This window comes from Cricetulus griseus, chromosome 8, assembly GCF_003668045.3.
Source record: "Cricetulus griseus strain 17A/GY chromosome 8, alternate assembly CriGri-PICRH-1.0, whole genome shotgun sequence".
Classification (NCBI taxonomy): domain Eukaryota; kingdom Metazoa; phylum Chordata; class Mammalia; order Rodentia; family Cricetidae; genus Cricetulus; species Cricetulus griseus.
In genome coordinates this window covers 93,497,198-93,524,445 of record NC_048601.1, presented here as the reverse complement: position 1 = coordinate 93,524,445, position 27,248 = coordinate 93,497,198, and the positions used below count along the sequence as shown (strand labels likewise).

The following is a 27,248-nucleotide window of genomic DNA, read 5'->3' as shown; positions in this document are numbered from 1 at the left end:
GGGACCGGTGACCAGACAAGACCTGCTCAGCAGCAAGATAGCTTTCTTGTAGAGGTTGTGATATGTTACCTAAAGCCTTCTGGAAATGAAAGATTTCTCCTCCTTGGAGGCAGCTCTGTGGAAGTCACACCTCTTTTTCCCTCGAACTGCTACCTCCAATCACTGGGTGACAGGTAGATATGAACACAGTGGGGTCCTATTTTTTTTTTTTTTGAGTATATGTGTTCATGTGTATGTGCCTACAGATAGAAGTCAGAGAACAGTCTTAGATGTCATCTCAAATGCCACCCACCTTGTTTTATGAAGCAGGGTCTCCCACTAAACCTGGAGCTCACCAAGCAGGTAGGGTGGCTAGCTACCAAGCCCAGGCAGCCACCTGTCTCCACTCTCCAGTGCTGGGATTATGTCTAGCTTTTTTACAGGGGTCTTGGGGGTCAAGCTGAGGCCCTCATACTTATGTAACAAGTAGGTTACTGACTGGGTCATCTGCCCATCCCCTCAGTGTGTCTCTGCTAGAGCCTCCAAAGCATAATACCACAGGCCACAGGCTTCAAAGCACATTTCATCTCTGCACTGCCTCCTCTTCCTCCCCTTGAAAGCCTCTTCCCAGAAAGCAAGCTTGTTCTGATACCAAAGTACACTGCCTAGGAAGCTAACCTGATACAGACACATGACGTTTTTTGTTTTAAAACACATGTATGCAAAGTGTGGGAAGAATACCCCAAATATTAAGTATGTAATTGTTGTAAAGCAATGCAAAAACAACTATCAATAGTGTGACAAGAGAAATTACAAAGGAATAAATACACAAACACTCCAAGATACTTTATAGGATAAACAACCATCACTACATTTTCAAGGGCATTAATATCCATTTTCTCACACAGCAATTTCTCACAGAATACACCTGACACATAGATCATAGTGCACCCACACAGAAAAGTCATAGTTTAGGTCATACTAAAGCTTTAAGTACTTCAGCAACAGTGAAAAGTGTGCCATGTAAGAGTCCACAAGCAATGCATCCACACGAAAGACTGTAGAATAGCACCCACACTACTCAGATTTTTAAATGCCTCAAAAACTAAGTTAGGGGTGGGATGACCATTCATTCTAAATTTCCAGATAGTAACTTTCTCATTAGAAAGTTCTATATAACGCCTAAGCCAATAAAGTCCCCCCAATTTAAAGTCTTTATTACTTACATAACTTAATGAAAGAAAATTTAAGCTTGAGCCCATAACTGAATTAGAAGGAAATAGAAATCATTATAAAATAGTTTAATCTGAGAAATTGCCAAACCACTGAGGGATCAGAGAACCTCTGAAAATTAAGAAAAGACATGCACTGAAGAAAATATCAGAAAAAGGAAAGGGGAGAGGTGGGGCCCTGAGGGACATGCTTGCTGCACTGAGCAGGAATCATACTGTGTGTGTGTGAGGAATATGTGCAATGCTGAATTTCAATCAAACCCAGGACCTTATACTTGGTTGGCAAGCATTCCACTACTGAGCCACATTCCTGACCCTGGAACTACTTTTAAGACAGAAGATTTAAGAAGGTTCACTTCTTATTTTTTGGTTTTTCAAGACAGGGTTTCTCTGTATAGCCCTGGCGGTCCTAGAACTCTGTAGACCACGCTGGCCTAGGACTCAAAGAGATTTGCCTGCCTTTGCCTCCTGAGTGCTGGGATAAAAGGTGTGCATCACCGCCTGGCTAGGTTTCACTTCTTAAATCTGGGTGTGACATAGGACATGTATTCTGATAAAACCGAAATATTGTCATCTGTAGACCTCCCCAGAAATGGTCCTTTGGTCCCTGCCATCATAATGGACACTGTGCAGCAGATGTTCTCTGAAAACACCTGTTAGGAATGAGTTAATGAAGTCCAACATAATGAAGTCATTGTGGGCCATTTGAACCTATATTTAAAGAGGATCTTTTCTATATTAAGAATTGTCCCCAAAGAATATACAAAAGGATAATAGAAAACATTTGGAAAGGAAAACAACATATCTCTTGGGAGTTTTACACAACTCTTGAAAACACCATTGTGTCTTACAGTCAGATTGCTGACATGACACCGAGGGCCTCTGGCCTCTGGCCTCTGGCAGGTTGACTAACTTAGCAGAAGCTCCTCATAGCAAGAAACCAACACTGATGCACTGCAGCCATCTCAGTTGTAGCCAAGTGGGAACTGACCTGAGTGAGGTCCTAGCTAAAAATGAAACTTCAACTAGACATGTGACTAAGGGTTCTTAATTCTTAAGCACCTGGCTGTTTTCAATGTGGCCAGTACCGTGAAACCCAGGCACTAAAATTCATAAATTATCTGGTGTTTCAACTGAGATATAGCTTTTTCATTTCAGGGAAATATTTTAATCAGTTGACCCGTCACAATGTATGTTACAAATAAAATACACATGGAGCAGTAACCCGGTGGTTTTTTGTTTGTCTGTTTGTTTGTTTCAAACATCAAGGTCATAAAGGTAGGTGCTATGAAAAGCCTTCTTGATGCTCCTATAGTTTAAGTTTTCTGAAATTGGGCCTATGAATCTATAAATATTCTGCCTCTTAAAACATCAAAAACCACAGCCTATACGGAGCATAAGCATTCAAGTGGTATCAGACAAATGAGTTAATGCCAGTGTTTCCTATATTTCCTACAAGAAACCACCACCTTTCATTTCTGCTATGAGGTAGATGCTACAGGCCTGGGAAGCTTCCAGAGTGCTTCTCATCCTAAAGCACAAACCCTGGATCATATTCAGCATGAGTGTAGAAGTAAACACAGCAAACATACATCACTTAGAGCGGACCTTGATGCCATCACAATACATAGGACACGGTACATGACAGCAAACCTCCAGAGTTATCCGGCTTAGAGAAGAGAATTATAGGTTGTTTATACACTTAGAAAAAAAAAAAAAAAAAAAAGGCTTCAAGCAAACAGCAGTAAAAGGCATCATTACCAGAAAGCAAACCTTCAACACCAAGTCATTATCATTACAGTGATAAGAACAAAGGATGATTGCCATTCTCAAGTTCTCAGGGCATTCTAGGCACTGTACTAAGGCTCCACAAGAACCATCACAGTTCCTACCCACACACCTTACAGATGAGGCCCTACAATACAATGACATGATTCCAAACTAATCACAACCAAAACATGAGTCAAGAATGCAAACTGACAGCCATGAATACTTAACTAAATAAAGACACAAATGTCAAAGTCATGATTAGTAGAAAGAAATGTTCATAAAACCTCAAGATTACCTAGGGCCTTGAAAAGTTCTTCTCGTACAGCTGACGTGAATTTTCTGACCAAACACAATGTTGTCACAATGGCAAAGAGTAAATTGTAGGATAATACAATATAGAAATTTCCCAGCCAATTAAATCTTCCAAAGTCTCCAAGTAGATCAAATCTAGTGATTCCTGTTAAAAAATAAATAAGAGTCCTTAATAAAGTGAGGTACATTCATATCTGTAGCAACACGCAGTTGAAATCAGGTCAGAGTCCTCAGATATTTGTGGGATGCTCTGGGAAGGCTCTGCCATGAATCCTATGACTGTTTCCTAGCAGGGCAACCCAAGCCAGGCTCAACCTTCATGCCTGTGCCAGTCACACAGGAAAGAGGCATGAGTGTCTACCACCTACTTACGCTTGCATTAACGAGAAAGCTCAGGTGCCATTCACTAGAGCCTGTTCTTCCCACTAGTTACATAGGAATGATGTCTATTACACTCCTGCAACCCCAATTCCAACACCTTACACATTCTTAATGTTCATCACACAAGTGAATAAATAGGACCATTTCCTTACAATACACCATTGGCAGACTTCAATGCTACTGTTTTATAAAGAGAAGAAAGCTGGGAATGTGTAAGGATTACATCACACATGGACTTAAGTTACTAAATTCACCCATATACACATTTAAAGTCTTGTTAACTGAACGAGTATTTAAATGACTATGTATACCAAAACTTATACCCAAAGAGGGCATGAGTGGTAGGATTTTCTGACCATGGATAGGTAAACAAATTCTACCAGTCATATGGGCAAATATAATGAGAAAAAAAAAGGCCATGGCAGTCTTGAGGAAGACACTGAGGACTACATGGGGCTATATGGACCTATAACAAAAAGTTACAAGAAGCAATAGATACTTCCTGTAGAACCATACAAACACAGTTATGTACTACATATGCTACAGGCCATTTAAGGATTTTTATGGGTGATTTCAAAAATACCTTTGACTCAATTTCACATCACCAACTGACTTTTGAGTTTGGCTTTCAGCCCTGATCCAACACACTTCCATCAAACACTACTGCAAGCCTCACAGGGAAACTTATGGACAGCAGAAATTCTCCCTGTGCAAACAGTGCAGTGAGAACAGGGCATTTCAAAAATAGCTCCATAGTCACTCCCACATGCAACCAATGCATGTAAGTTTGAAAGACATTGCCAAAGTGTTTTAAAAATAGATGAAGATTAATGAAGACATTAGATAATACCTTACAAAAAGAAGTTTAAAAACCAGATACCAGAAAAGCATTCAGTGCCTATCATGCATTACTTTAAGATGATGACAGCTTTGGCTTCAGTCTCTCAGTGCTAAGCCTAAAAGAAAGGACTTTGTTTTAAGGAATGAATGCCTAATTAGATACCTTACTTTTCAAACCGAGCTATGTAAACAGTTATGGTCCTACCAACACAAGCCTTAAGGCTTCAGCGAAACCCAAGACTGGCAACTGAATTGATTCCAAGAGCCAAAGATATCCTTAAGTATCCAGTAAAAGCCATGGTCACCTCATAAGAAAAGTATGCTCAAACTTCTGCATCTGAAAGGCTCCTAAAGGAGAAGCTGAGTATGCCTTGGATAATGTCTACTACAATGGCTAAGAGCAAAAGGAGAGGACTGGTATGGATTTAACACATGTACCATATGTTTAATGTGTGCACTCAATTAACCATTACTATATGGACTACTGATACTCCATATGGACAAATCACCTTGCCAGTCATAACAGTGCTACAAATACAATAGCTAATGTTTTCTTATTGGTGAACCTGCATGTGTATGCAGACGCCACTTTGGACCCCTGCTGTCTACAGCACTGTAGATAGTTTTGCACCGTCCATGAAGAGCAGAGCTGGGAGGTCAAATCAGTCACATCACGCACACAAGTCCTAGAACATTGAGAAGAGTGATCACAGGCCCTAGAAATGGACCCCACTTGGCACCTGGAAAGTAAGGATCCAGACCTAACAGGATGTCTCGGCAAAGGACAATCTCTTGCTCAAAGGCTTTGTTTTCAGGTGTTTCAGGCAGATATACATAGATACCCAAGAGGAACAAAAATGCTAGTTCACAGGCTTGGATCTGAAGACACTACTGTTCCAGATGCAGTCTAGAGAAAACCTGGTTGACCAACCAAAAATTACTCTGCATACCACAGGAACTCTACTTAGAAACAAAAAACTATCATTTCTCTGAAATTCTGGCTAAGTGGCTTTTGTCCCAGCAACAATTAAATAACAAAAATGTCTTTTTCAAATTGAAAGCACCAACACTTCAGAAAAAGTAACAATGCAGAGGTAAAGTTTATTATATAAATGTACAATACTTCCAAACTTGCTCTTCTGGACAAAGGTAACATGGTATTAAGACAGTGAGTTTTAACATATCAAACTATCAAATACCTTTGGGCAAATATCTGAAGGTCTTCACCTATACCATCACTGTTAAAAGACAAGCAACACACGCATGCATGCACGCACGCACACACAAACCCAAGCACAGAAAGAAGTTTCATTAGACAGCAATGAGGCACAGAGTCATGTGTCCTGGGTACAACACTTCATGGCAAGCAGTGTATTGCCTCCCCCACAAGGACTCAACTGAGAATGTGTCATGAGTAATTCTTTCAAAAACAACCTTTTTTCTATTCACATTTTTAAAAGAACTGGTACACAAAATACAATGACTTTAAGAAGGAGCAGGTTGCCCCACCCACATTGTAAGTCAATAGAACACATGTTCTTTCGCCCACCTGAGTCAACTTCTACTCTGAGCAAGCATGTTCATGTTGGCGAAACTGCACAAGGCCATTCAGAGCATTTGTAAAGTGTGGGACACAAAGGGCCTGAAAGTGATGTTATCAGTAAATTACACAAGCTGGACTAGTATACAAATATCTAACCCAAATACCCATGGTTTTGATACAAAGGTGCCAAAACAACATGAGTTTTTATCAAATTTATTAACTACTTTGTACTAAAAATTAATCTCTAAGCTCAAATAATGATTAGTTTCAACACCATCCTCACTATGTTTCCAGATTCCCTCCCCTACTTAGACTTCTGAAATAATTTAGCTAAGATAGTGTCTAAAGTAAGAATGACCTAGAAACAGTCAAGCAATAAAATCAGGATTGGTATAAGCAGGCACACTGTGCTGACTGCCCTGTTTATTAAAAAAAAAAAAAAAAAAAAAAAAAAGGAGGAGGAGGAGGAGGAAGAGGAGGAGGAAAGAAAGAAAGAAAGAAAGAAAGAAAGAAAGAAAGAAAGAAAGAAAGAAAGAAAGAAAGAGAAAGACAGTTAATTACTATAAAACAAAGTTTCTGCTCCGGGGGTAGAATGGAAGAAGAAAATTAAAAATCAAAGACTAACTTTTAATGTCTTTAAATTTTTTATTTCATTAAAATCTTTTAACATGTTTTATCTTATGTGTATGTAAGTTTGCAAGCATGTATGTGCCACTACATGTATGTGGGAGTCAGAGGACAGCTTGTGATAGTCAGTTCTCTCCTTCTACCATGTATGGGTTCCAGGGATTTAACTCAGGTTGTCAGATTTCACAGCAAGTGCCTCTACCCATTGAGCTATCTTGCCAGCTTCCACTTTTCTTTCTTTTTTTTTTTTCTGGTCTACATTCTTTCTTTATTCATGTCCAGTCTATTAATATGCTCATCAGATGACTTTTTTTTCAACTTTTTTTTTATTAGTTCAAATTAGGAACAAGCTTGTTTCACAAGTCAATCCCTTCTCCCTCTCCCTCTCCCTCCCCTCACCCTCACCCCTCCTACCCACCCCGCCTACCCCCCACCCCATCCACCCTCCACTCCCCAAGCAGGGTAGGGCCCTCAATGGGGGCTCCACAAAGTCCACCACATCATCCTGGGCTGGGCTTAGGCCCTTCCCCTTGTGCCCAGGCCAAGAAAGCATCCCTTCACATGGGATGGGCTCTCAAGGTCCCTTCTTACACCAGGGAAAAATACTAATCCACTACCAGGGGCCCCCTAGAGTGCAGAGGCCTCCTCATTGACATCCATGTCCAGGGGTCTGGATCAGTCCTATGCTGGCCTCCCAGACAGCATCTGGGGTCGATGTGTTCCCCCTTGTTCAGGCCAGCTGTTTCTGTGGGTTTGTACCTGGTACTGACCCCTTCGCTCTTCATTCCTCCCTCTCTGCAACTAAGTTCCAGAGTTCAGTTCAGTGTATATCTGTGGATGTCTGTCTCTTCTTCCATCAGCCGCTTCCACTTTTAAAAACATTTGTTTGTTTGTCCGTTTGTTTGTTTGGGGGTTACATATACCAGAGTACTCCTATGGAAGTCTGAATGGTCAGTCTTACTGTGAAAGTATGTTTTTGTTAAACTATGTCAATTAGAAATATGACTGCTGGCTTCAGGTGCTAGCCAAAAGGGAATAAAAGGGACAAGGTTTTCCCATCTACCATAATAAACTTAACAAGACCCTGGACATCAACCAATGAAGGGCAGTGACTGCTGAGAGATGAGAAATAAGCAAAGTGGGCCTGTGAGTGCTGTTGCTTGTTGCTTCCTACCTCAAAGGGCCTTCCAGGAGCAAACAAGGCCAGCACCCTCCCCAGGGAGAAAGGACTCAGCCTTCATCATGAGGATAGCTTAGTGAGCAGACAGCTTCTTGAAGTGGAGTCAGGCAGAGAACTGAGCAAGAAACCCAGAAATGACTGTTACCAGTGGCCACAACCTTTCCTATAGTTGCTGATATACTATGAACATCACTGCCCTCTGTATTCACAAAATTGTAATACTGTGTAAACCTTGAAGTAACTGGTCAAATAACTTCTCAGAATTATGTCAGTAGACCAATAAAGGAGAAGTGTATCTGTAAGAATACAGATGAAGAAGAAAGGGGAGCAAGGGAGAGATGGTATGGATAGAAACAGGCAACAGATGGGATCACAGCAGAACTCAAACTTGATATGAATACTCTACCTATTCAAATCCACACAGGGTTACACAGCTATTTAACATAAAGACACAGGGTTAAAGTATAAGAATGGAGAAGTGTCATAAGAAAGGAGAAATGGCATTTTAACGTGACTAAAAGGAGACTTCAGAAGAGTTACCAGCTAAGCAATGAGCACTACTATCATAATTACAAAGGGCTGGTTTACCGGGGACCCCATGTTTATGCATCTGATAGCAGAGCTTTAAAGTATGTGAAGCCAACGGACAGAAGTACTCAAGAGAGAGGTCCACAATCCTAGCCAGTGTTTTCACAATCCTCCTCTCATCAGCACTCGAAACAAGTGGGCCCAAGGATCTAGGAGGCATGAGGGCACCTGCCAGCTAGTGGATCTGACCCTGGAAAACTCAGCACCCAAGTGAAGCATATGTCCTTTCCTTTCTACTGTGCCTTGCACACAGGTTGTAGAGCCTGCTCAACAAATTAAAATGATGTCACACACTCAAAGTACATTCCTTGACATTGACATCAATAAAGAAACTAAACTAAAAATTACCAATGAGCAAATCTCTTACTCATCCCCAAATGTTTGGGAACAAAGTAACATGCTTCAAAATATCCCATGAATCAAAGAAGAAAAAGTATTAGAAAATGAAAATTAAAATGCTCTATATGAAGGTCTGGGGTACATAAACAAGGGTGATGTAGCTGTGGCAGGGCAGCAGAAGAGAGGCACAGCAAGGGAGGGGTACGAAAGAAAGAGGGGCAGCAGCTGGAACATGGGGTACAGCCTCGGAAAGGCAGAAACAGGGGGGCTGCAATGGGGAAGGGGCTGCAGCCAGCAATACTCAGATCAGAAAAGGAAAAAGACTCAAAAATCAGTTAACTCAGCTCCAATTGCAAGAAAGTCAGGAAATACATTTCAAAGGACTAAATCAGTGACCTGGAAAGTAAAAGCAGGGGGGAAAAGTGAGACCAAAGCTGCTGCTCTGAGCAGATCAATAAATCAATACATGTGTGAGCACACTGCTCGGGAAAGAGGTAGAAAGCACAAAGGATCTGTGTCAGTGCTGATTCTCCTCTTCTCCTGGTGGCTGAGGGAGTTGTCCACAGACCTGACATTGCTGCTCACATTAACAAAGTTTGTTCAAGCCGAGTGGGGCTCTTCCCATAAAAGACACTGAATTGTTGCTAAATCTTCTGCAAAAAGTAAATTTCAAACAAGATGGTATCATCAGTAAGCAGTGGAACGCTGAAGAAGGAGAAACAAGTCTATGAAAACCACCCAGGGAAACTCAAATGTTTCTAAACACTTGCAGTGAGGAAAGCATTACATACAAATCAAAAGCAGAAAGAAGCTTCGAACAAAGATAATGTCCTCAGCCAATTATCATCACATTCAACCCAAAAAGATAGTACATCATAACACATGGAACTTACCCAAGAAACAGCAGACTAACATTTGAGAATTAATGTAATTCAACATGCTTCAAGATTTTTAAAAAAAAGTGTGTGGTTGTCTCAATAGATGCATAAAGGGCATTTAACACAATCCACCATCCATCTTGGTAAGAACTCCAGCAAAGTAGAGAAAGAAGGGGCATACTGAGCATGGTAGGTGACAACTACAATAAATACATCAGTAAGTAGACAACAGCCAAACCCTTCATGCCAGTGCTTGTCAGAAGACTGCTAGGGCTGTAGCTCTGTCAGTAGAGCACTTGCCTCGCATGTGCTTGCATGTCCAATCCCCAGTACTGCCAAGAGGAGGGGCGTCTAGGAAAGGGAGGGGAAGGGTAGATGAACAGAAGGGTGAAGTTGATACCCCAAGGTGAGCACTACCGATACCACTTTGGCCACCCACAGTATCCTCTCCACCTGCTCCCTCCAACCCCACTAGGGTCATGTTATGGGAAGGCAACACTCAAAGGCAACTGCATGGCCTCCACATTCATGACAGTGCCACCACAGGGGACAGTACAATACTTTCTGTGCACATATTAAGTAACGGGTTTTCCTTTTAAATAACTGAGATGAAAGTCACATCACGTATAATTAACCACTTAGGCAAACAACTTGAAGGCATTAAATACCTTCTCCCCAGTTCCAACATAAGTGTACCTCTCCAAAGGGCAACTCCATTTCCACAAGGCAGTTTCCCTTGAGAGTCTATCTTCCCCCTGCCCCTATCAGTGGAACAATGCAGCATTGGGCCATTTGTGGACAGGCTAGAGCACATGATATTTCCAAGTTCCATCCACCTCATGCCATATATCGAGACTTCCTCTTCCTTTGTTTTTAGCTGTGGTAAAAGACATGTAACATTAAATGTGCCAATATAAACATTTTAATGCACAGCTTGGTACTATTAGTAATAGTCACAGTTCTTACAACCATCACCACCAAAATGCTTTATCTTGCACATTTGAAACTATTCCCAAGCCACTCTCCATCCTTCCTTCCCAGGCCTTTGGTAAGCACTACCTGTCTTTGTCTCTATAGACAACCACTGCAATTCCTCTTGGAATCAGAGCTCCACAGTGTTTATCTCTTGACTGGCTGCTATGGCTGAGTAACATTCCATCTGATGTGCTGCATACCACAGTTTGCTGGCCCTCTCATCTGACAACAGGCTGTTTCCACCCTTTGGCTGTTGTTGTAAAGGTCTTTTGAAATAATACCTGGCCAAACAAACTAAGAGCATGAAAGGGATGACATGAAGGACTGAGGCAAGGCACGTGGAAATTACTTCATCTACATTGAAAACAACCACCCTCAACAAAAAGCTTCCAGGACATCATGTGAGTTTACCAACTAAGGCTCTACAAGCCAAGAAGATGCAGGAAGTGGGCCTTGTCCTTTAAAGACTGAAAAGTTTCTTAAGAACATCAATTCAAATAGGCAAGAGTAACGCAAAGTTGAAAGTGCAAAAACCTGAGACATTTTACCTGCAACATAGGATTTTACTTCACCTCAAAGAACTAGGAGTCTTGGGATAGTAAAGAATGGTCAAAGGCAGAAGGCTTTGGGAGCATGCAAACTAAAGCTTAGAGATGGGGAAATGTGTCTGAAATTATCATTTTTCATGACTGTTTATTTGTTATGAAGTCATTTTGTTCTAACTGAAGGCAATTTAATGAAGTAGCCAGGTAAACTTCAGTATGTGAACTCAAATATAAACTAAAAATCCAATGATGGAGAATAACAAGAAGAGTCCAAGAAAGAACCAATTTCCAAAGATGGAGAGACATCTGGCCCTTTCCTAAAGGAACTCTTTTGGTCTGACTTCAAATCTTCTTACCCTACTCTCCTCAAAATCAAAAAGAACAAGAAGGCCCAGAACCCACTTCTTACATGTGGGTTCCTCCCAGGTGTTCAGGAGGAAAACAAGGTGGATGGGAAGAGACAGCAGAAACACTGCTGTAACTTTCATGTTTCTGATCTGGCTGGCCTCTTGGATGGAAGCGCCAAAGACTAATGAGCTCTGCTTTTGCAGTGACCTGTGCAGTACAGAGTGGGCCCCAGGGCAGCAAGGAGTTAGGTTGATCTCTGCTTAATATGGGGCAATCGGTGGGTCAGAGATGTGTATTTTTGAACAAATGATTAGTGGTAGCAATGAAGGAGCCAGTTAAGGGATTGACAAAGGAGGAGGAGAGAAGGTGGGGATGGGGGGATGGGTGATATTAATGAAGAAGAGATATGGATGTGAGACCACAAATGTCAGATGCCCAAGCGCGGGGCAACCCAGGGACCAGCAAGCAGCCTGCACCATACAGACCTAACTGAGAAGTCTGGTGTGAAATCCATTTTCAGATGTCTGGATGCTGACATAGGAAATAAGTTCAAAACCTTTCCTTCTTAACTCCCACTGGGCAACATAGAGTTAAGACTCTTCAGAAGGAAGAACAAAGCCAACAAAGAATTTGAAACAAGGAAATACCCAGATGACAATTACTATTTCCTATAGAGTACATACATACACCTCCAGAGAAAAAAAAAAAAAAAAAAACCTGAAAAGCTGTAAAACCAAGTTGAAGGTGAGGATGTAATGATATCACTAGACCACTGATGAATGAGAAACGGGTGTTTACTGGGGAACAATTACACAGAAAAAAAAAAAAAAAAAAAGAACCACCAGAGCGGTTCCCTGCTCTCCCTACAGGAGAGCACCGGAAAGGAAGAGCACCTGAAAGTCACACCTCAATTGAGTTCCCCTCTTTCAACTTCCACCCGCCTGAAGCCACACCCAGAGAGGTGTGGCCAAAGTTTCAGGTCCACAGACCAGATGCCTTCACAAAGTGACTTCTGGAAACTGAAGAAGGGACTAGGATTAAAAGCATGATCACGTTGCCAACCTAGATGCCCGTCAACTGAAGAATGGATAGAGAAAATGTGGTACATTTACACAGTAGAGTACTGCTCAGAGGGAAAAAAAGCAACGGAATCTTGAAATTCGCAGGCAAAAGAATGGAACGAGAAGAAACCATCCTGAGTGAGGTAAGCCAGTCACAAAAAGACAAACATGGTATGTACTCACTTATATATAAATTTTAGATCTAGAGCAAAGAAGCCTACAATCCACACCACCAGAGGAACTAGGAAACAAGGAGGACCCCAAGAGAAGAAAGCATGGTCCCCTGGAAAAGGGGAAGGGACAGGCTCTCCTGAGCTAATTGGGAGCATGGGGGGAGGGGAGAGGGAGCTGGGAGAAAGAGAAAGGGAGAAGAGGAGTGGAGAGGAGGACATGGAGGAGCAGGAAGATTGAGTCGGGGAAGAATAGAGGAGAGCAGGATGAGAGATACCATAATAGACAGAGCCATTATAGGTTCAAGGAGAGATCTGTCACTAGAGAGATTTCCAGAGATCTACAAGGATGACACCAACTGGCAATCTAAGCAACAGTAGAGAGGCTACCTTAAATGCCCTTCCCCTATAATGAGACTGATGACTACCTTACATGTCATCCTAGAACCTTCATCCAGTGGCTGATAGAAGCAGAGGCAGATAATGAGCTGAACCCAGTTCCAGAGAGGAAGGAGTGATGAGCAAAGGGGTCAAGACTGCCCTGGTGAAACCCACAGAAACAGTTGACCTAAACAAAGGGGAACGCATGAACCCCAGATTGATGGCTGGGAGGCCAGCAAGGGACTGATCCAGACCCCTGTACGTGGATGTCAATAAGGAGGTCTGGGCACTCTATGGGGCCTCTAGTACATCAGTATTTATCCCTGGCGTACGAACTTTGGGAGCCCACCCTATGTGGAGGGATGCTCTCTCAGCCTGGACACATGGGGGAGGACCTAGGCCCTACCCTGGATGATATGGCAGACTTTAGGGACCCCCCATGGGGGGCTATACCCTCCCTGGGGAGCAAAGGGAGATGGGGTGGAGAATTGGTGGGAGGGGGGCAAGGGAGGAGGGGAGGTAGAGGGAGCTGGGATTGACATGTGAAGCAGGCTTGTTTCTAATTTGAACTAATAAATTTTAAAAAAAAATTTTAAAAAAAAACACTTTAAGTCACATAGTTTCTCTCAGGCTAGGAATGTCATATTGACCCATGCATGTAGCTCTAGGTTGGTGAGGGTTCTCAAACAGAAAACAATTGACTGAACCTTGAGGTTGGGGAGTAAGTGCAGACTAAAGTTGCTTCAAACTCTGGCCTTGAATTCAGCAAATAATACCTGTGACAATGACCTGTTTGTTTGTCTCTAGAGGCAACCAGACTGCTTTGAATTTGTTCTGAAATCTAAATTTAGCTTGTCTGTATAAAAGGCTGTCTTTGTGACTGAGAATCCTATGTCCATCTTTCTGGTCATCCTATCGTCATCTTCCTGACCATTTTATACGTGTGCCCAACAAGTATAAAAGACACCACCAAAGGGCTGTAGAAAGAACCCCACAGCTGTTCTTATTATGGAGGCTGAGAACTAGTTAATATGACATGATGCTAGCATAACTGGATGTTGACATGTAAAAGAATGCAAATAGATCCAAATCTATCCCCATGCACAAAGACCTCAAGATAAATCCAGGTACACTGAACCTGCCAGAAGAGAAAGTGGAAAGTAGACTTGAACACATTGTCACAGAAGACCACTTCCTAAATAGAACAGCAGTAGCACAGACTCTGAGAGCAAAAATTAAATGGGACTTCCTGAAACTTAGAAGCTTCGGTAAGGCAAAGGATATGGTCAATAAGACAAAACAGCACCTTAGAGGACTGATCTCCAAAATATATAAAGAACTTAAGAAACTAGACACCCAAGTACCAAATAATCCAATTTAAAAAATGGGGTACAGATCTAAACAGAGAATTCTTAACAGAAGAAACTCAAATGGCTGAAAGACATTAAAGGAATTGCTCAACATCCTTAGCCATCAGGAAAATGCAAATCAAAACAACTCTGAGATACCATCTTACACCTGTCAGAATGACTAAAATAAAAAACACATATGACAGGTCATGTTGGAGAGAATGTGGAGTAAGGGGAACTCTCCTCCACTGCTGGTGGGAGTGCCAACTTGTACAGCCACTTTGGAAATCAGTATGGCAGTTTCTCAGAAAATTGGGAATCAATCTTCCTCAAGACTCAGCGAATCCACTCTTGGGCATATAACCAAAGGATGCATACTCATGTCACAAGGACATTTGCTCAACTGTGTTCATAGTGACATCATTCTTAATAACTAGAACCTGGAAACAACCTAGATGCCCTCTACTGAAGAATGGATAAAGAAAATGTGGTACATTTACAAAATGGAATATTACTCAGGGGTAAAAGCAATGGCATCTTGAAATTTGCAGGCAAATGGATAGAACAAGAAAAAAAAAAAAAAAAAAAAAAAAAAAAAAAAACATCCTGAGTGAGGTAACCCAGACCCAGAAAGACAAACACTGTATGTATTCACTCATAAATGGGTATTAGATGTAAAGCAAAGGATAACTAGGCTGCAATCCACAACCCCAGAGAAACTAGATAAAAAGGGGTATTCTAAGAGGGACACCCGTGAAGGGCACCAGGGTAAATAGTTATGATCTCCTGGGTAAACTGGGAGGGTTAGAAGGGAGGTGATGGGGAGTGGAAACATGAGGGATCAAGAAGACTGGGTTGAGGGAGGGGCAGGAGGGAGAGCAAGGAACTCCATATCTTGATAGAGGGAGCCATGATGGGGTTAGGGAGAAACCTGGTGCTAGAGAAATTCTCAGGACTCCACAAGGATGACCCCAGCTAAGAATCCTAGCAATAGGGGAGAGGGTGTCTGAACCAGCCTTCCCCTGTAATTAGATTAGTGAGCACCCTAATTGTCATCATAGAACCTACATCCAGTAACTGATGGAGACAGATGCAGTGACCACAGCCAAGCACTGGGCTGAGCTCCTGGAGTTCAGCTGAAGAGAGGGAGGGGGGGTGATATGAACAAGGGAGGGGTCAAGACCATGATGGGGAAAACACAGAGACTTGTGACCTGAGCTAGTGGGAGCTCACTGACTCTGGACTGACAGCTGGGGAACCTGCATGGCACTGAACTAGGCCCTCTGAATGTGGGTGACAGTTATGAGATGCTCTGTTGGGGGGGGGGACTGGCATAGGTGCCAGGACCTATCCCAGGGGCATGAACTGACTTTCGGAGCCAACTTCTTATGGTAGGATACCTTCCTCAGCCTTGATACAGGGGGGAGGGGCTTGGAGCCTCAACTTGAAATGCCAGACTTTATTGACTCCCCAAGGGAGGCCTTAACCCCTCTGAGGAGTGGATGAGGGGTAGGAATGGAGGAAGGCAGAGAGTGGGATTAGAGGAGGGAGCGGGAACTTGGGTTGGGATGCAAAATTAAAAATAATTTTTTAAATAAAAAGAATTTTTAAAAAGTATGATCAGACACAAACTTTGGCCCTAGCACATGGAGAAACCAAGTTGGCACTCAGCAGGAAGCTTTCTCCCTTCTGGCTAAGCTGTCATAGCACTGGAAGGTGCTGTACAGGCTGCTGGGGTGGGAGGAGTCATCAACAATCCACCCAGGGGTGACCCCTGTGAACTACAATAACAACTGCCAGATAAGCATATGGGTGCAACAGCAGCATGAGAGCTATGGGGTAGTCAGTCACTTTCCGATTGGACTGAAAGCCTACACCACAGAAGGAAATGTTTGCTGGTAATATAGATCTAACCAAGAATCCATGGTTGGAGAGCTTTATAGACCTCAGGAGTGAACATACTACTATTATTTTCCTAAATTGACAAGTTATCATATCTGCCCCCTAAATTCACTATTTCTATATTCATAGATCAGTGCAGCTCTCAGACCTCATCGAAGAAGTTTCTTTGTGCAGACAGTAGTTGACAGAGAAAGTCACAACTGATCCAAAAAAAAAAAAAAAAAGTATCTGTGGAGTTCTCAACCACAAAGGGAACATCTATATCACAGCTCCCAAGCAAGGCTCAGAGCTCATCAAGGAAGAGGGGGCATTAAGAGTATAAGAGCCAGAAGTTAGGGAGGAGTTGAGTCAAACAGTGTTTTCTGAGTATGACCTCACATCAGTGTGGTTGCCTAAACAATGCCTGCACAATTTCAAGTCAGGCAACATTCAAGCATGGAGCATGGAGGAGCTCATGAGCCCCACCCACCTAGGTTGGGAAACTGATCACTTCTGGGGAGGGAGAGTCAGTTTTCTTTAAAGATTTGACCCCAGGTAGGTTGACCATGCTCCAGTGGATGGCCCCACACTAATGAGCATATGTGCAACACAAATTGGTATCAGTGGGCTTTTTAAAAAAGACACAAAGTTGAGAGGGAGTATGGGGGGGGGGTAGAGTGTGAATCTGGGAGGAGTTAAGGAGAGGAGGGTGAATATGATCAAAATACATTGTATATACATGTGACAGTCTCAAAAAAATAATGAAAATACTGTTGTAATTTTAAAAAAAATCATGGTCAGAAACCTCTTCAGCCCAATCTAACACTTAATGTTCTTCATAAATGTAATCTAGTCATTATTTAATTACATAATTATTTTTAAAAATTTTCTACAGCTGAGATGCACTGTTCCCCTGTCTCCAAGTTGACTGCATGTGTTCCACTGGAGATACTCACTCAGCTAGGTCAAGGTTCACTATTCTTAGTATAAATGAGACCCTTACTATAACTGTCAAGCTCTGACATCTTCACATTTTAAATTGGACCCTTAAAGGCTCCTCACCAGATGATTCCAACTGGAATGACTGTTATACAAGCTTTAGCTTAGGAACTTGGTTATCAACAGGCAGCTACATTTTAACTGCCATGACCAGCACAGCACTGGAAAGCATGGCCAGGACAGGCAGATGTGAGCTAAGGACCATCACCAGATGCTCTCCTGGTTCTGCCATATAATATAAGATTACATGTCAGATCTTCAAATTTAATGCTCAAATATATAAGGAATACTAGTAGTCAGACATAGGTTAATTAAAACTGCTTATTTGTTATATACCTTTAATCCAACTGGATACAATGACATTGTATACAGTTTTTCCTGAGAAATTTTCAGTATGGATTTTGGAACTACTTTTACATAGATACCATAATTGGAATATATAAATTACACTTCTGTTTCACATCTGTCACTGATATCTATGAAAGCATCATTTACTTCCATCTTATACTGAGAAACAGGAAACAGGCAAAGCCCAGAGTGAAGACTAACAGTTTACCCAAACAAAAAAACTCCTCAAGAAACAGTGATTTCTAACGAAGTCCCTGAATCAAGATGCAACAAAAGAGAATAATCCACCTTATCTCCTGCTAGATGACAGATTGCTGAACTCAGATGAGGAATAGGTGGAGATACCTAAAATATGTACCAGCTGATCTAAAGGTATTTTTGTTTCAGTATCATAAATACTTTTTCTAAGTCAGCATTTGGACCTTGCATAACTTGTAACTTATAAAGTACAGAAAAGGTTTTCAAGATAAAAATAAAAGTAATTTTGAAACATAACTAACAAATGTATCTCAAAGACAGTTGTCTGCAACTGAAGGAAAATTGTTCTGGGACTTCAGATGAGGAATAATGAGAAACAACCTTCAATTGTTTTCTTCACAGAGCACTATAAGGACCATGCTGGCAACTAACTATATGAGACATGTTCTTCAAAACAGAGAAGGCTGGGCATCTACAGATGGTTGGTTCACTGCTCTGAATGCACCTTTCTGCAACTATCTCCTCTAGTCAGACTCAGACTGTGTTAGACAGTAATCTATTACTTAAGAGCCTCCACTATGACAAAACAGGGGCTCCTCACAACCACAGTCTGACCACACAACGGAGCAATGCATCGGATTACAGGCGGCCAATGCTCTTACAGGGTTTAAAGAGCTGAATGCAAAAAATCTTACGTTTGCTACATACAATAAACTACATTCATTTCTTTGACTTAAAATGCCAGCTCAAAATAACCCTCACAACTTCTCTGTAGCAGGTGATAAGCATATTGTTATTTAGTGGACATTTTTCAATGAATACATTTTCCCCACTCAAATATAGCAAGCTATGTGAGAGTAATGCTTTAATGAGCATGTGATATCACACCGTGCACTCAAACCTTCAGCTGTAGACTGCAGTACCCACGGCGCAGCAACAAGAGCAGCTGATGATTTTTAAAAGAAAATAGCTACAAGAAAATTCCCTGTTTCTTTCTTTCTTTCTTTCTTTCTTTCTTTCTTTCTTTCTTTCCTTTTTTGGAAATTTTGTATAGCCAAATTAACTATGGTGGTCTGGATTCAGTGTACTTTCAATTCATAATTGAGATCATCCTCTCCATCAAACCATCATTGAAACAGAGAAAAGTTTTACGTTAGGTTCTATATTTTGTTCTTCTGTGTCCCGTTTCTCCTAATGACAGATGCTGTGAGCTGATCTCACAGGAGCGAAGGAAACCACGCTGAGGTCAGATCTCCTTTTGAGAGGCGAGGAGAGAGGGGAACCTTCACAGCTAGGAATGTGGTTAATGCATCCTCTATTCTGGTCTCAAGCATTTCAGCTGTATATCACAATCCCGCTCTTCAGCAGGGGCACACTCACCACAGCTCTCTGTAGCTCACCTTCTTAAAATCAAAGGCTCAATCCTAAAGCGTTAACAGAAGAATTACAAAGTAACTCTCTAGTTTGCATTTCCCATAATACTAAAATAAGGCTTTATCTCTAGTCTAGAACTTTGCTTTTTTAATACTACAGAAAGCCTCCATGAATCTGTTTAACGTATTTACTCTTTTCATCTATTCAGTGCCACTGGGCATAGCACGTATTGCCATGCGTGCCGCTGTCTTACACGGCGCCGCATGGCTCACTGTACCGCAGCGCGCCCCACTAATCCTGTTTGGACAGCTGGGTCCAAGAGCTTCTCAGCTGCATTTTAATTGTTCCATCTTTTTTTTTTTCCTTTTTATTTATCTCTATGGCAAACTACTCAGGAATTTAATTTGTCAGGCTTCAAAAGGTAAATTTTGCCATTAATTTGTTTTCTTCGTATTAAGCCTATACGAGGCGTGTGATTTTTCTTCTCCCACAAAATTGAAATACATTAATGATTATCAATTACCCTTAAATAACGAAGTACAATAAATAAAATTTGCAAAGGTTTAAAGTGGAAAGATGGCTGATCTCTACCATTATGTGCTGGGCTGTGCTAATAGATATAGCATTTAGCTTCAATGGTGGCACTAATGTGCATGTTTCAAGATTAGCACACCATAAGCAGTTGTGTCCTACCATCAGACATGGAAGAGACATACCCACTAAATAAATGCCTGGTGACATAGAGGTCTCTTCTACAGTTAGACTTTAATTCTACTTTTTATTAAAATATGGAAGACTTTGTTAAAAAAAAAAAAACTATGAAGAAAACTACAAAGCTCCCACTTTCTGTCATAGCTGCAACCCTGATGGCATGAGCCTTGAATCAGCAAAGGATGCAGTGCCTGAGGACAGCAAACCCCCAGGCCTAAAGTGCTATTGGAGCCATGGTCAGAATTCACAGATGAAATCTGTCTGGTCATTTTCTAATCATTAATTTCCAAAGTTAAAACCTAAGTCTAGAGAATTGTATAGAACTGCCTAAAAGAAACTTCTGCCTGAAACAATATTTAGCCAAGAACACACAGCCTAGAACAATGCTTTATAAAAAGGGCCAGATGACTTGTGACTCAACTCTTTCAGTTACAAAGTAGAATTCTCTTTTACTTTTAAAAGATGATAAAAACCTGTCTGAACACTGATAACGTAAGGAAATGCTATGATTGGCAGGCATCTGCTCCCAGGGACTGCATATCATGCTCAGCTCTGTTTTCATGGACACAAAGCAGTTTAAAATGGATTTACAAATTTCTACTTTTCAAAACCATACATTAAACTATACATTTGGAAAGATACTTCATGTATGAAAAAAAATGGTAATATTTTCTAGGCATTAAAAGTCACAGATTCCACACTAGAAGATTCAAAAGCCCAACTTGTGAATGTAGTGGGGGCAGGGAGTTTCTATTGTTTAGGAAAGGAATGTTTTAAGTGCTTAAAAAATAAATGGCCTTTCTTTAAGAAAAGCACTTGTTTTGGTATGGCCCTATACACAAATGAAATACAGGATAATGTAAAAAAAGTATTATATTTTAAAGGTGATTTTGAAAAACAATTTACAAAGCAAAAGTTAAAAAGATTTAGTAAAACTATCTATAAAGATACCGATTTTTAATGAACATTTCTCAGAAAAATTTACCCAGTGTTCTTGACATCACAGGCAGAGCAGAGCTCAAGACTAAGATTGACACACAATTCCCAATGATCTGTGGAGAGAAAGAAAGGACAGTGAGCAGTAAAACAGCAGGTGGCAAAGAGCCACTAACAGTACTCTGGGAGCCACAGTGCAGGGTAGATACCCAGGGCACTCTGCAACTGCTTAATGACACTAACCATTAGAGTAGAATTTAAACATAAGGAGCCTTTTCATTTAAAGTTGTCTCTATGAATTCCACAAAATATATATAATGTAGGGGCAAATATAAACTCATAGAATACTTAAATCACACACATTTTATATTATTGATGTGGTTGTTAATTTGAAAGCTTTGACTATGATATAAAAAAAGAATACCTTTGGACTTCTGACTAAATCTTAAAGGCTGGCTGCTGCCAAGTTCTTTTACATAATATCTACTCTGATCTGTTTAACTATTATAAGATTCAGTCTTAGATTTGAAAACACTAGAAACCAAAATATCTAAACTCTTGTAATCCATTTTCAATGTATCTTCTGTTTACTCTTTCATCTTCAAAAAGAGGCACTGAAAACACCGATTAGTATTTATAATCACCTCAACTAGATACTGGCTACTTATTGACTTTCAAGAATCTGTAGCCTTGGAAAGTCAACAAAGTCTGGCACACCAAGTTGGAGCAGGACCAAGCCCCTCCTTCCTGTATCCAGGATGAGCAAGGTATCCCACCATAGAGAATAGGCTCCAAAAAAAGTTCATGCCCCTGGGACAGGTGGTGGCCACTGCCAGCCACCACCCCCCAACAGATCAAGTTACATAACTGTCACCCACATTCAAAGGGTCTAGTTCAGTCCCATGCAGGTTCCCCAGCTGTCAGTCCAGGAAGGGGGGAGAGGCAAGGGGCAGAAGAAGGGGAGGGAGGGGGAACTCAGGTTGGTATGTGAAATGAAAAATAAATTTTTAAATAAACTTTTAAAAAGAATGTTTAGAATGGAAAAAGAAAGAATCTGTAGCCTTATACATCTGGGTGGATGGATAGACAGATATCCCATATATGTAATATGTATATATAGAGGGGTTCTTTGCCATACACATACATATATATATACAAACATACACACTTTAAATAGGCTGTAAATATAGACCATATAATAAAAAGGGAAACAGGCCAGCAGCTTTTAACCATTCTTCTTAGGCAGCCTGTGAGGATATTTTACTAAGATCCATTTATTATATAAGGTAAGTCTTTATTGTTCTGGCCAATGACATACTACTGTATGAAGTCAAATTAGCCTCAGACCACATTGTTTCTAAGCAGACAGCTCTTCCTTCTCACTTTAGTTATTCAGAATTGAAATACTTTGTCTTTACTACTTGTAGCAACTAAGTTCTTCAGATTTCAGAAAAGTTCCTGAAGTACAGTTAGCATAGTCCAAGTTATTCATTAGCAATATGTTTTCTTTAAGAAGAAAAGGGGTCCTTTCTGGAGAATTCCACAGCTAGTTACCAAGTTCTGTAGTTCTATGCATTTACAAGTGAATGGACAAAGTCCAAATTACACAGAGCACATCCTTTTCTAGTTACTCAGCATTCCGAAAATCTTCCTTTGTGTGTCTGCTGCTTACAAATACTTATCAGGTCAGATGAACCATTCAGGGCAATTACTAACTAAAGCACTTGTTTGTCTTGGAAGCAAAAGAAAAGCCACCAGCACCTAAGACTTTACCTTACCTTTGTCATAGTTGTGTCATCCTTCTTGGGTGTAAAGTTTCCAAAAAATCTGAGGCTATAGAAACCAACAACAGAAGACACCATGAGATAGCTGTAAGAATGAAGGAAAAATACTCCAAGACAATGCACATTTCCCAAAGTCTGAAGCCCACAGGAAAACCAAAACACAACAAAAAGCCACTGAGGCTTGAGAAGGACTGATTTGCTTTTCCTTCTGGACAAGTGTCTTACTAAATTACCATTGTCCCAGGAACTAGACAGAAAACTTGTCAACAGACATAACATTCAGCTGAAGAAAGGATACAAAATCAGAATGATTTCAAGTGCAGCTCCCACAAAGCCAAAAGTGGAAAGAGAGGCGCTTCCTATCCCAGGACCCTGCAGGGAAGACACTCCTCAGAACCAGTGGTACCACTGCACAAGACAGTTCCAACTGGGAACATTCAACACCTAAGAATAGCATGAATCTCCCAAAGGCTAACTGACTTCATCACAAACTCAGCAGCATGTTAATAATTTTAACAGGTTCAAAATTAACCCCATTTACCTCAACTGTACTTCTAAGTCCCTTGCCAAAATGATACCATTATGATTACTGCTATAAAATGTAACAATCTGCTATTTGAGAAAAGCATCTTGAATATTCTAGGAAGTTTTTTTTTAATAGACTAATATATAATAGTTTAGAGTAGAATATAGACCTAAACAGGGCAGAAGCAACATATAAAAATTATACCATAAGGCCTACCAAACGTAAGATATACTTACAAATAACGTATATCCAGTTTCCTTTCCCAAATTTTCCTCAATAATTCAATTACAAAAGTGTGACTGCTAGCAATTTTTTTTAAAAAAAATTAAAGTAATTTTAAAACAAAAAACAGTGCATAAACTTTCATAAATATTAGCCCAATCTCATGACCTGTCTTTATCAAGAACTTAGACAAAATAGAATAAATAATGTCCAGATGCTGATAACTGACAGCAAACATCACTCCCCACTAAAACAGGAATGGTACTTTTAAAGCTTACTGCTAGAGAGTAAAGGAATGTCCATCACCATTCCCCTGGTCATCTTAAATTACAACAGCAGAGGTAAAGCAAAATGCAGCCAGACTAATAAAATATAAACCAATAGATAGTATCACACACATTATATATACACTCTAATTTGGACATAAAGAAATAAGAATAACCATGGCAATTCTATACATGAATAAAGTGATGGCGTGAGTATCATTTTTGTCATTTAAGAGAACATGGACAATGCCAAGAGCAAGTGGTCAGGTTTTGGACACACTATCCCAACTTGGCACCCTAGGAAGACCCCTTGTTGTACAGGCTGTGCTCCCTACTCCAGAGAAGAGGAGCCTCCTCCTCCCTGAAGGCAGGAGCCAGAAGCAGTGAAGCATAAGATTAAGGAGCAGCACACCACACCTCATGGTCCAGCATGCCCACCACTGCCCACCCCTCAGCAAATGGAAGCTAAGCTTTCATAAATTTTACATTAAGTAAATCCATCCACTTTTCTCTCACTGTGCCTACTGCTACTCAGACCTCCACCATGAACTCTGTACTGGATAAGGAAAAGATCCTACTATCCTCCCCTACAAAGGGATATGGGCCAGGATGGAAAAATGCTCTGGAATATTCACTCTCTCAAGGGAGACTAGGGGAAAATTTAAAATGGGCTCATACATTTACAGGAGCATGCAGGGAGCCCTAGAGGTACAAGTCACTGTACTGTGCAGTAAGGAGACGACACAAAATGCACCCTGCTCTTCTGCTACATTAAAGAGTGGTGAGTCAACAAAAGTCACAGGAGCAACTTCCTGGTTTGGGATTGTGGTATAAAAAAGACCAAGCTGAGCTGCAGAGACAGGAGTGTCTTTTGCAGAAGACACTCAAAGGAAAACTGCTGGGTGAATCAAGGGTGACAAGGGGACAAGAGGTCTCAGACACACTGCTGGTTGGGAAAGTCTCTTGACTAAATGGCTAAAGAAATTAAAAGCAGGGTATCTTCATCTCATATGAAAAGAAAGGAATTAAGATAGGGAATGACCATCTAGCTAAATGTTATGTAATTGTCTGTTATGCATATAAAAGGACAATTGAATTTTTAAAAAGATAGGGAATGACTTTTTTTCTATGAGAAAAAAAAAATGCCAACAACTGGCTTACAGAGAAATGTGACATAATAAGGTCAAGAGGGTTTTTTAAAGTTACCACTATGAGGACCGGAAAAGCTGCTGACCTAGGAAAACAAAATGAACTTCAAAATGTAAATCAAATAGCACTTTATATATTCAAAAGCCCCCAGATCTGGTGGCCCATACCTGTAATCCCAGTATGCAGGAGGTAGGAGCAAGAGGATCAGTCGCTAAGTTATCCTTGGCTCCAGAGGGAGTTTGAGGCCAGGCTAGGCTACATGAGATCCTGTCCCGAAACATAAACACAAGTATGTGTGTGTACATGTATGTATACATGTATGTGTACATGCACAGACATGTGCACATGCATGTGTGCCCACACACACCAGCAGCAGCAGCCGCAACAGCAGCAGCAGAAGAGGACTGTTTCCAAACTTTATAGACGCCTAGAAAAGTGTGCAAGCTAAATACAGTGGCATACATCTGTAACCTCAGCACTTAGGAGGCTGAGGCAAGAGGATTGCAAAAGGATGACAAAAGGCAGCATGTTAACTATGGATATTTAATGATACATGTCTTCCTTGTAGAACAGATAGTCAAATGAATGCCAGAATCTAACAAAATCATCAACTTTCTTATTTGGGATTATTTTTGAGACAGGGTTTTAATGTGTAGCCCAGGCTAGCCTTGAGCTCACATTCACAATGTTCAGTCTTTGGACTGCATGCCAGGATTACATGCATATGCCACCATGATTACTGGAATCACCTATCTTTAAACCAGATAAAAGTTTACTTATAAAAAAAACACATCTGGACTCTCCTCTAATAACCACACATATTAAACAAGTTCATAAACTTTGTGATACTTCACACACACAATTCCCTCCACTTTTCCCAATATATAACAAATTTGTTAAATCTAGCTGATCTGCTCTTTATACATCACTATTAGAGCATGCATTTTCTTTAAAGGATTACAAATAAAAATGTCAGTAAAAATCAACATTAAGTCTGACACTGAAGTCTATAAATAACCCTGATACTCAAAAACAAATGCCCTAGAAACCACAGTGCATGCGTGTGTACAGTGAGTGTGTGTATGTGTGTGTGTGTGTGTGTACAGTGCGTGCGTGCGTGCGTGTGTGTGCATGCGTGCATGTGTCTCTGTGTGTGTGTGTGTGTGTGTGTGTGTGTGTGTGTGTGTGTGTGTGTTTATGAACATGTTTGTGAAAGCTCTTTATTATTCAGAGAAATTCATAGGGCTTGGAATATTTACATCCAGAAAGGTGATTCCAGGAACTGACATAAAATATTCAGACACACTTGTAGAAAGACTTTTAAATGCATTTAACTTTACCCTTGTTCCCTTTGGCATTGCAGTCTCATCAACTAGCAGGCAAAGAATATTGCACGCCACCAAGAGGACCGAAATGGACTGCAACAGAGAGGGAGCTGTCAGGTCTCAGTTTCAAACACTACTTTTGACAATACCCATCACATGTGTCTTTCAGAATGGGGGACAGAAAAGTATATACAAGAACTCCAAGACAAATTCTAAACATTCTGTAAATTATAATTTCCAGGTTTATGACAGAAGATAACAACATGGATGGATTTACTATGTAGACTTCTCAGTGAGAAGCCCATAGCTCCACAGACTCTACTGGGCTGAGCTTTATCACAGTTAATCTTGGAAAGGAACCCACTCCTGCAGCTTTTGGAGCAGCAGCCATGCTTTATGTTTTCTTAATTCTTCTCAAGCAAAATCTGCCATTCCTGCTGCAGGAGGAAGTACAGCCTTAAGGATTTATCTAATTGTCATTCATTTCCATTTTTGTTCTGCTGAATTTTTATAAACTGAGATACAGACAGATTTTGATTTTGTTGATAGAAACCCAGTTTACTGGGAACAGCTCCACTGGGAAACACTATACAAAAGAAAATACACTTAATTTAAGCCAGCAAGTAACTTCTTACTGTTTCAATAAGAAGTAGAACCATAACAGCAGGATACACCAAGTTTCTCTCCCATGCTGAAGCCTTTTTTCGCCTCTCTATTAAAAAGAAAAACAAAATAAAAATTTTCAGCAATTTCCAAAAATTCTCTCCAGATTCATAATTTCATCACACCTCATTATACTGTATAAACAGTATACATTATTTTTGTTTTCCAAAAAACATAAATTTTAAGATAGCTTTTTATTTTCCTCTACAAACTATAAAAATCCATTTAAAATCAGCTTACAACATTAAAAGTTCAATCTCATGAAGCTTACATTTCAGCTTGGTAAACACAATTTTACTTTTAAGGAAATACAGTTAATGAATATCTCACTTTTAAGATGAAGAATATGTGTACTTGATACACATGTA

At 40.6% G+C, this 27,248-nt stretch overlaps 1 protein-coding gene across 9 annotated transcripts in view; it reads right to left on the bottom strand.

Annotated features, from left to right (window-relative positions):
• Window positions 1–27,248, bottom strand: part of Lmbr1 (limb development membrane protein 1) — a 135,048-nt gene that overhangs the window by 8,281 nt on the left and 99,519 nt on the right. For 6 of the 9 annotated variants that reach the window (XR_004770972.1, XR_004770973.1, XM_027428643.2 and 3 more), the window contains 6 exons: window positions 26,853–26,929; window positions 26,233–26,310; window positions 23,028–23,101; window positions 22,724–22,814; window positions 20,995–21,061; window positions 3,277–3,438 (listed from right to left, as the gene is read on the bottom strand). Coding sequence is in view for 7 of the 9 variants with exons in the window: in XM_027428643.2 (XP_027284444.1) it covers window positions 3,277–3,438; window positions 20,995–21,061; window positions 22,724–22,814; window positions 23,028–23,101; window positions 26,233–26,310; window positions 26,853–26,929 (549 nt within the window). In the remaining 2 variants the exon portion in view is untranslated. Of the gene's footprint in view, window positions 1–3,276; window positions 3,439–19,304; window positions 19,349–20,994; window positions 21,062–22,723; window positions 22,815–23,027; window positions 23,102–26,232; window positions 26,311–26,852; window positions 26,930–27,248 lie in introns of those variants that run through there. The other 3 variants (XM_027428645.2, XM_035448513.1, XM_027428644.2) reach the window with 3 other exon arrangements.